A 10316-nucleotide genomic window follows, 5' to 3' on the forward strand; every position below is an offset into this window, starting at 1 on the left:
GATCAGAGTTTTAAATAGACTATTAGCAGGCCATGAACATAGCAACTTTTGGCTCAACATAATGAAAATAGTGGAAGACGGAAACTGTGATATATGTGAAACTCCAAAGACAGCTCGACATATGGTATTTCATTGCAAAAAATTTAAAATTGACCGACAAAAAGATGGCATAAGTGAAGATAAATTTGAAGCAAGTTTTAAGAAGAAGGACACACGGTATATGACACAGTAAGCATTTGGCGATAGTTTGGTGTTGCATGGTTGCAAAGGATAGAATATACATAGGACGCATTCGCACCTTTTCTCTCCCCAAGAAAACAACCAACGCACACATTCTCATTTCTAATCATAGAGTTGAGGGGGGGAGAAGTACAGATTTTTGGATGCGGGGACCCAAAATCAGGGTGAACTGACATTTGTCGTCAACCGGGTTGGGTGATAAACCCCGTTACCAGAATGAAAAAGCTGGTAAGCCAACAACCAACAGAAAAGGTAGTCGACCCTACAGACAGATAGTATAAACAGAAAACACAAACAGTGATGAATATCAAGGTGTATAAATTAGAAGGTGAAGTTAACAAAATGATAAGCCACAAGTGACATTCTATGGATGAGCACAAACATAATAAGTTACCACACAGAAAAAAAAGATATATGGCCTTAGCAGCCGGTCCTTTAACATTAATAGAGGTCTATGTCACCAGATTAGCTTGCGAACGCCCAGGAAGCTGGATTCAATAGCCCTACTGGTGTAAATCCTCGACGAAGAAGAAGAAGAAGAAGAAGAGTGTTTTTAGGAATCATCAAAACGTTACTTGAATTTTTGGAGTACGAGAAATAATTTTAATTTCTATGCAAAAGTGGGCCAAAAAAAATGCAAGGAAATCTGGTTTGGAACTGACAAGAAATTGCTGCCCGGTTGACAAAAATTCAAATTTTTTGCAGCTGTCATGTAGTACCAGCAAGTTTTTCCATGGCAGATTGCTGGGACTCTTGCTCGAACTACATAGTACCAGCAACAATGTCAATTTCTGTCAACCGGTTGTGACTCATTATTCTGACAGATGATTGTCAGACACCATGTAGACCAAGAACAGTTTAGTTTGGTTCGATAAAGGGCTATTGCTAGCCGCCATTTTGTTTATCTTTGACTGTCCCATGACGAATATCTCCCACTAGGCAAAAACTTGCATGCAAACTCCTAATTTGGTGTCACCTCGATTTCGCCCATACCAAATTTAGAAGTTAGGAAAAGTTTTAATGAGAAGAAAACCATCAAAAAACAATTATCAATGGATAGTTTTATAAAAAAATTGTAAGTTTTCAACACATCATGCAACATTTGTGAAGCAAATATAATAGATTAGGTATGAATTATTATTTCAATGCATATTTAGTTTACATTTTTTATTGTATGTACGTATTTTGATTTATAATTACGATTGGGCACTATACGTGTGAAAAGAACACCTAGCTTGAGCTGTTTACATAATTTCTTCTACCATGTTTATGTTTTAACTCTTTATTATGAAGTATAAACGATATGACAGAGGAAATCCGCAATACGTGAAAATTCGATATACGCGATTGCGTTCGGTCCCAAACATTCGCGTACTGCGGGGACCAACTGTACCACTTATATGAGCATACAATCTCATTAAAGTCTACTAGGAACAATATTTACTGTTGACATATAAAAACGCGAGAGTCTGTGGCAAGAATCAAACTCGTTTGATTTTTAAGTACAGAAACCGCAAGGTCTTGCGTCTGCGGTGACAGCCCATGACAGCTCCTATCTCTCCCATGGGAAAAAAACGCAACCGCATGCGGTGGCGCAAAGCTGTGACCAGGGGTTGACCCTTCTCTGTAAATTCCAAGCAAGATGATTAAATACTGAATAGGTGACTTTTTAGGAGGTATATTTTTAGAAAATGGCGACCGTGGCTTTTGACAGCATGGTGATAAACAGCATAAAATGTAAACAACTATGCGAGTAAAGAGAAGGTACGTGAGTTGAAACTTCGATACATTTCGTCGAAACAACGGTGACCCACTACGGCCGACGGCTTCTTAAATATTTTCCATGCGAACAAAACGAAAGCAATTGAAGAATCGGTTTGATTGGTCCTCGAGCGTTGTTGTTTGTTTATCTTCTAAGGACGATTCCCGCCAAATTTGAGTATCAGCATACTGTCAAAAGCTATTTTTCGAGTTTTTGCAGTGTAGACGTCAAAATGCTCTACATTCCGCTACCTTATATAGTGTGTATTTATCTTGATTCCAAGATGGCGCTGTGCTGAGCTGTCAAATTGCTCCATATGAACCAACCTTGAGAGTAACCTAGCCTTGTGCTCAATATACTTTCAAGATGGCTAGGTGTTAACATAGTTTATTTCGACAAACCTTTAACCTTGATGTGCATTTAGTGTTTTGATGTTCAGTCATATTTACTCGTGAAATCACAATGGCACCACCGCACGTGCACATGCTGTTGGATCAATTACCGACTTATTTTGATTCGTCAACATCGATTGAACTCGTTGATCATCTTTGTAACAAACTGAAGGAATCGGGAAAAGCTCAAGGTGTAAGCGCTTTAGTCCGGAGCAACAATGAAAGTGATGATGAAGAAAATAGCAACGAAAGCCACCAACAAACTGTATCCGGACGGAATTTTATGGATATGCCTATGATTCAAAAATCCACACAAGCACCTGATTTACTTGACTTAATGCACGATATTATTCGAGAAGTGGAAAATTTGCGCATCAGAGCTGGCATTTTTGATCAGTACGACAATTGGCAGTACCTAACAAAAAAACTAGACATGGATCAGTTCCTTGCGTTTATCTACGGATTAGTAAGCCTTGCAGAATATGATCCTACCAAAGTTACCCATCGTAGGCTAGCTTTAAGTGCTGCAAGACTTTATATTGTGCTTCTGAGTACACCAGGTCAAAAACAAACAATAGCATTTAATGAATACGTGCTGTCGAAAACCTTCGATGTTTTTCAAGTGATCAGACAGCTTCGCGATCCAAAATATTCGGAAAAATTCAATGTACGCGCATTTTCCACAGCTGAGGAAAATCGGTTGCTTTTGGATTACATACCGCTGTTAGACGATGTACAATTGCTACTTCGTTGCATGACTCTAAAAAATTGTGAATCCACCAAAATTCAAATGATTAAGTCAATGACAAGTCTAATTACTTTCTGTGCTAAACATGCGTGGAATCGTGTAGAGGCTGAGCAGTTGGTAGATAAAATTTATTCAACGATGAGTGTAATGTGTCTTCCAGAGCATGATGCTCATGACAATTGTTCCACCAACATAAGCATGATTCTGAATAAAACAGCTGTATTGTACACAGTAGAGTTTAAATGCGCCCCTGAAGCATTTCAGGTGTACAATTTCTTCATACGATTGCTTGAACAATACCCCAAAGATACGGCTGAGGTGTTGACCAACTTTATTAAATCCGTCCTAACAAACACGCCCAAAGTGTTTCAGCGTCCTGATAGTTTTGCTTACCTTTTGGATATCGCGGTAAAATATGAATTGGCAATATTTAGTAAATGCAATGTTTCGATAGTGGATTATTTGAAAGCGATTGAGACAAATGTCGAGAGCAGTACTCGAATAAATATTATAGAACTGGTCAGCAGGCTAGCTACGGTGGATTGCATTGTTGACTGGGAACTATTTCAGTCAGAGATATCAAAAGTGCCGCGTGAAATTGAGATGATTCGAATTTTGTATAACAAACTTCTTGAAAAGTCAAACACGGTAAAGCAAAAAGCCTTTCAATGTCTGCTACGAATGTTACAAAATGGCAACAAAATCATCAAGGAAATTTTTCACAGTGCTTTCTATCGACCAAATGCGGATGAAGACGAAATAAACTATCTAATATTAAATGACGTGGAAGAATTGTATCAAACAGCAGAACTTGAATTAGGGATATCGAGAAATGTACTAAAATTTAAAAAACAGTCCACTAACAACACTACATCTAATAAAGTGGCTAATACAAGCAGAACTTTGCAAGTTCCTATAGCAGCCGCTTCGCATATTGAAGGTTTAGAAATTATTAATGACATTCTTAAATTATTGCCTAACATAATACATGAAGCAACACTTTCTCCCATGTCTGCCATCCGACGAGTAGCTCTGTCTTGTTTGGAGTGCATTTTGGAGCTAGATCGAAATAGAATAGATGATCCCGTGTTCGAGAGCATCATTATAAAGCTGGCGAAAGATCCCGTCATGCTGATGCGACGCACAACTTTAAATGTATTGAATAAATTGATAGGCCTGTATCCAAATTACCTTCCTCTTATCAAATTGTGGTCCAAATGCCTGTTGTTTTTTATGGACGACGTAGATCAAAAACTCAAGGAATCCGCTATGGAAAGTTTGAAAACAAATGTGTTTGACAACATGTGCCGTTTCGAAGACTCATCCACTGGGAAAATTTTTACGCCATGGATGATTGTGAGAGCAATACTTGTTCTTGGAAAGATAAATGTGCTCAAAGCTGCTGTCGAATCCTGGATACAGAAATCAATACTCACGTAAGTGTCGTCGTCAAATAAATTGATACTGGGAATAGATTATAATCTCAAATATTTAATTTTTGCCATTTTAGGCCAACAAATTTAAGCATCATAGAATCACACATCTTCACGGTAAACTGCAGCGAAGCATGGATAATACTATCCATTATTGCTTGCAAAATGAAATCTCGCAATCCAGACGTGGTTATAAAAACAATGTGCGATATTCTGCAGCAAGATACGGTAAACGTTCACAATTTATCGCTATGTTAAGAGCTTAAAATAGATATCAGTGCGACCGTGCCCTCAGTATACAACGAGTCTAACTCGGGGTCCACACTGCACCGTGACGTCCCGTTTCAAAAGTAGCCCAATTTCGGCAGAACAATCGCGCAAGCCAAGCGCGACAGAGGTAGGAGAGTATGTGGAAATATGTATCACATTGGGGCGCAAACTCGGCTAAAATTTTGTATTGAATTTTGAGGTAGTAATGCATGATATTTGCTTAGCTACGTATTTTATGCACCCTGAGTGAGTTTGGCGCTTCTATATTTAAAATTCATTGAGAAAACAAAATTAAAAAAACAACGACGATATTTTGGCCCGCCGTAGGAAGTATATATTTCTACATCATCTCCTACTTGTTGAAGAGCAGTTTGTTTACGTTTCGGCACCCGAAAAAACTTTGGTAAAAATATCAATTAAAACGGTGTTTGATAACTGAATTACATTTGTGAAGGATAAAAATAAGTAGTACAACGAAAACTCCGATGTTTCGTGAAGAATATTGCTCGTTTTGTACGCGTTTGTGATTCTTCTTCTTCTTCTTTCGCTATGCGAGTCGGGGTATATCCTCCTACGCTAAGTCGAACGTTTGTTCCCTTACTCGTAATCAGAGGCGTACCGACTCTGTCCGAACTCCTATGAAGGGGCTTGTCCTTTAGGACCGGCTGTAAAAGCCATATGTCTACCCGCCGTCCACGGGAGGGATAATTCCTTCCGTTGTCAGGACACAAGAACTCGTGGTCCGCTTGATTTACTCAAACAGCACGAGATGTGCGGCAGCTAGGATTTGTCTGACCTGAGCTCCAGCTCGGCGTGACCACGCGGTCGTGCCGTAACCTTACTTTTCCGCTAACCCTTTCAGGAAACTTGTACACTGCTAACCCCCGCTCTGATTCACTACCGAACTGGAACTGGCGTTTGTGATTCGGTTTGTTTACGTTTTGTCCAGCTGTCGGTTTGTTTACGTTTCGAATTGACATTTGACAAGAGCTAGCGCGACGCCGCGTTTTTCGCTGTTTCTACACTAGCGCGATTTGTGCGACATTTTTTTTGTATGGAGTTCGGGCGCCTGTCAGGCGACGTCACGGTTCGTGACGGGACGTCGCGCTGTAGTGTGGACCCCGAGTATCACGCTTTCCAGACTGCACCGTCGCGTAACGCGACGTCGCCTGACAGGCGCTGAACTCCATGCAAAACCGTGTAACTCGGGGTCCACACTACAGCGCGACGTCCCGTCACAAAACGCGACGTCACCTGACAGGCGGTAGAACTCCATACAAAAAAAAGTCGCACAATTCACGCTAGTGTAGAAACAGCGAAAAACGCGACGTCGCGCTAGCCCTTGTCAAATGTCAATTCGAAACGAAAACAAGCCGACAGCTGGACAAAACGTAAACAAACCGAATCACAAACGCGAACAAAACGAGCAATATTCTCCAGTTTCAGTTCGGCAGTGAATCAGAGCGGAGGTTAGCAGTGCAGTTCCTGAAAGGGTTAGCGGAAAAGTAAGGTTACGGCACGACCGCGTGGTCACGCCGAGCTGGAGCTCAGGTCAGAAAAATCCTAGCTGCCGCACATCTCGTTCTGTTTGAGTCAATCAAGCGGACCACGAGTTCTTGTGTCCTGACAACGGAAGGAATTATCCCTCCCGTGGCCGGCGGGTGGACATATGGCTATTATTAGCCGGTCCTAAAGGACGAGCCCCTTCATAGGAGTTCGGACAGAGTCGGTACGCCTCTGATTACGAGTAAGGGAACAAACGTTCGACTTAGCGTAGGAGGATATACCCCGACTCGCATAGCGAAAGAAGAAGAAGAAGCAATATTCTCCACGAAACATCGGATTTTTCGTTGTACTACTTATTTCTAGGCTTCACAAATGTAATTCAGTTATGAAACTCAGGTTTTATTGATAATTTTACCAAAGTGTTTTCAGGTGCCGAAACGTAAAAAAACTGCTCTCAATAAGTAGGAGATGCCGGAGAAATATATACCTCCTACGGCGGGGCAAAATATCGTCGATGGTTGTTTTAGGTGGTTTTCTCAGTGAATTTCATATGTAGAAGTGCCAAACTCACTCAGGGTGCATAAAATACGTAGCTAAAGAAATATCATTCATTACTATCTCAAAATTCAACAAAATATTTTAGCCGAGTTTGCGCCCCAATTTGATACATATTTCCACATACTCCCCTACCTCTGTCGCGCTTGGCTTGCGCGATTGTTCTGCCGAAACTGGGCTACTTTTGAAACGGGACGTCGCGCTGCAGTGTGGACCCCGAGTAATGCAAATGCTTGTAGATTTTTCCCCTACACTGTATCGCTAGATTGGATCACAGAATTAGCCCGTTCACCTTTCTAGTGCTCTTACGTTAATATTCTCTTTTCCTTTCAGTACAATTCTCCAATATGCCTACAATACATACTTTCTGTTATAAAATCTTGGCTGACTGATTTTACTCGTGCTGGGTTAAACCATTTATTTAAAATTTTAAGTGATTTACTGCGAACTGGAAGCACCAACATTTCTTTAGTTAGTGACATATACAGCTTGTGTTGCATGATCAAAGAGAAATCAGATGGTACTGTCAGCGAAAATTGGATTACTAGCATACGTGACAGTAGCGCAGAATATCTTCTACACTATCATTCGCATTACGCCAGTATGCACATGACAAATGAGCGTTATCTTATTAGTTTACTTGTTTACACGGAATCATCAACAGACCTTAATGATAAACCAGATCAAAACATATTAAACATATTGCAGAAATATCTATCACTAATTGCATCAAATGAAAAGTTGTGTAAGTAAACATATTAAACCATAGTTTGCATTATTTTTGATACATTTGTTTCGTTCTGCGTTGCAGTGTCCATGCAGACTGATCAAAATAGGAAAATCAATGTAACAATAATCGTGCTGGCTAGATTTGGTTTACGCGATGGAGCGGTGGCTTCAACAGTTGTTGCAGATTTCAACAAGATACTGTTGTTCAAAAATATAAATGAAAGCATTATATGCACATTGATCACAGCTTTCTCAGATCTTTGCAAGCGGTAATACTGCGGTTTCCGAAGAGACAAAGGATGTCGCTTTTCATAATTCAACTTTTATTCGTTGTAGGCACACATCTTTGGTGGATTCGTCAATTAAAACGGTCATTGGGCAGTTAAGCTCTAGTTATTTGACCGTGCGGAGTGTGGCCTTAAATAATCTAAATGAATTAATTCTACAGGATTATGTTAAAATGCGTGGTGGTGTGTTACTGAACATACTTAAATTAATTATTGATGAAGATGAACAGATTGCCGCTCAAGCACTCTACGTCATTCAGCAGTACGTCCATTCAAAAAATGAAAATATGTTGAAAGTTTCCTTGCTGGAATGTGTATACGCCTTCAATAACTATTTGGTAAGTATTGTTTTGAGATGTTGCTGCAAAGTATTTTGTTTTACAGTAAAAAAACTTTCTATATATCTTTCTTCTAACTGCCGTTTCTGAAGCAATATGCAGAAAGAGACATGTTTCCGGCTTCTGAATTCTCATGCGAAACATGCGATTTAGCAGGCAGCTCGGAGGATTCATTACGAAAACGATGTGCGATCTACGATTTTTTCGCAGAAAATATAGATGACAGCAGTTTGCTTAAACTTTTAAAGAATGTGAATAAAATTCATCACCAGCTATCAAAAGGAAAATATGTTGAATGTTCACAAGGTGTTGCAACGCTCCTTGATTTACTTTATGTATTCACAATGATGTGTAAAGCCTATGAACGTGACAAATTAAAAATGTCAAAGATCGGAAACACGAGGAACGAAGAAGATACAATAGAACACCAAGAAGATGGACCATCTGCTTCAAAAAAGTTAAAAACTGCCCAGGCTCAAATTGATAAAGAAATTGTAAGTATGGCGGATAGTCATCACTGCTTCTACTATGTTTTAATGATGTGGTATTGCTAAAGAATGGCATAAGTAACAATCGTTCATTCATTATTAAATGAAGAGCGATCGTACTACCTAAATAATGTTTATGTAGATTTTAACACAAATTTATCATCGTTTAATTAATTATGTGTGGGAATGTCGTAGAAACAGTTCTGTATATAAATGTATGTTACCGCAAGTTGTGTTACTGCACAAATTACTATCATAGACACGATTTTATGTGTTCAATCAAGAGCAAAGACAGAGCATAACTTTAGTATATGATCTGGGATGTATGTAAATTTTATACTCTGAAAGCCTCAGCACGGAGTTCGATCGATTCCGATCACTAATAGTTATCAAACTAATATTTATGTCTCAAGTGCATGCAACCTAATAAAACGTGATAAAACATGATAAAACCTAATTCTATATATTTAAATAATCTCAAATGAGTTAGTTTGGAAATATTTACTAATGCTTTTTGTTTTAATTTTCTAGGCGACAACTACGGAGAAAATGATTGCCATTTATTACAGTTTCCAACAAGAGGTGCTTAACTATATTCAAAAAGTTGAACCAGACAAAACAGAAGCTGCAAATCATCGATTAAATGAATTTGCTACTGCAATTGCTAGAAACTTTCGTTCTTTGGTAGAATTTGCCAAACCAATGAATTTCTGGAGGGCACTGATGAAAGCAACGGATGATAAACAAGATCTCAAACAAAATTCGAGTAAAAGAAAAGATTTAAAAAGAGGTTTAAACACAGAAATAAACAACCTCGGTTCCGATGAAGAAGAGTATATGCAAGATGCAAATGATATCGGTATTGAAATTCTACACGACATTTAAATTGGCAGGAAATTTATTTCATACAAGCTGACCCAACGAACTTCGCTTCGTCTCATTTTAATAATACGCTAATAATGGAATAATAAAATATTGGAACTCAAGGAAGCCCAATAGATTCATAGGTGCATGATGATGTCGACACATAACAATACCATCTTTAAGCAGATCAGGTAAATCTCGGTATATCAAGCAAGTCCAAAGAATGTTTTGAAATTCCACTGAATTTCACGGCTTCGTTTTCATTTTCAACATGCTCAATTAATTTGTATGAGCACAATGGTCCAGCTGGAGTCATTAGCATTAGGCAGCCAAAATTGTAAATCTGGCAAATAGCAGGAGAAATTTGTCCTTTTCTAAATCCTAGCTATCCTGTAGAAAAAACGTTTACGGCTCTGAACAGATTTGCAGGAACACTCGCATATATGTAGTCAATTTTTCAATATTTGAAAAGCTCACGTTTCAATTCACGATACATTACGCGTAATGTACCCGCGGGATCTTTCGGGAATGGGGGTCCGCGACAGCCGAGCGGTAGCGCCGGGGCTCACCACCTCGACGGCGTGGTTTCGAATCCCAACCGAGACCGGACCCTCCCCTGTACGAGAGGACTGACTATCCACGTACACATAGGGTAAAAAGTTTCGTAAGCCCTTAACGGGGCAGGCATGACCAAACAAGGTTGT

At 39.4% G+C, this 10316-nt stretch overlaps 1 protein-coding gene across 1 annotated transcript; it reads left to right on the forward strand.

The window, feature by feature from the left end:
- Nucleotides 1-2464: 2464 nt before the first annotated feature.
- On the forward strand, nucleotides 2465-9724 carry LOC131285349 (condensin-2 complex subunit D3). The gene is made up of 7 exons (XM_058314206.1): nucleotides 2465-4578; nucleotides 4653-4803; nucleotides 7240-7651; nucleotides 7718-7904; nucleotides 7972-8260; nucleotides 8353-8754; nucleotides 9280-9724. Exons 1-7 carry the CDS (start codon nucleotides 2465-2467, stop codon nucleotides 9631-9633), a joined length of 3909 nt encoding a protein of 1302 aa, XP_058170189.1. The 3' UTR covers nucleotides 9634-9724.
- The last annotated feature ends 592 nt before the right edge of the window (nucleotides 9725-10316 follow it).

Source organism: Anopheles ziemanni, chromosome 2 (genome assembly GCF_943734765.1).
Source record: "Anopheles ziemanni chromosome 2, idAnoZiCoDA_A2_x.2, whole genome shotgun sequence".
NCBI classification, from domain to species: Eukaryota; Metazoa; Arthropoda; class Insecta; order Diptera; family Culicidae; genus Anopheles; species Anopheles ziemanni.

Bases quoted from the DNA above. Each gene is read 5' to 3' on its own strand.
- LOC131285349 (XM_058314206.1), top strand. From the start codon at position 2,465: ATGGCACCACCGCACGTGCACATGCTGTTGGATCAATTACCGACTTAT. The intron at 7,905-7,971 runs GTAATACTGCGG...TATTCGTTGTAG, and splicing joins TTCTCAGATCTTTGCAAGCG to GCACACATCTTTGGTGGATT. The intron at 8,755-9,279 runs GTAAGTATGGCG...TTAATTTTCTAG, and splicing joins CTCAAATTGATAAAGAAATT to GCGACAACTACGGAGAAAAT.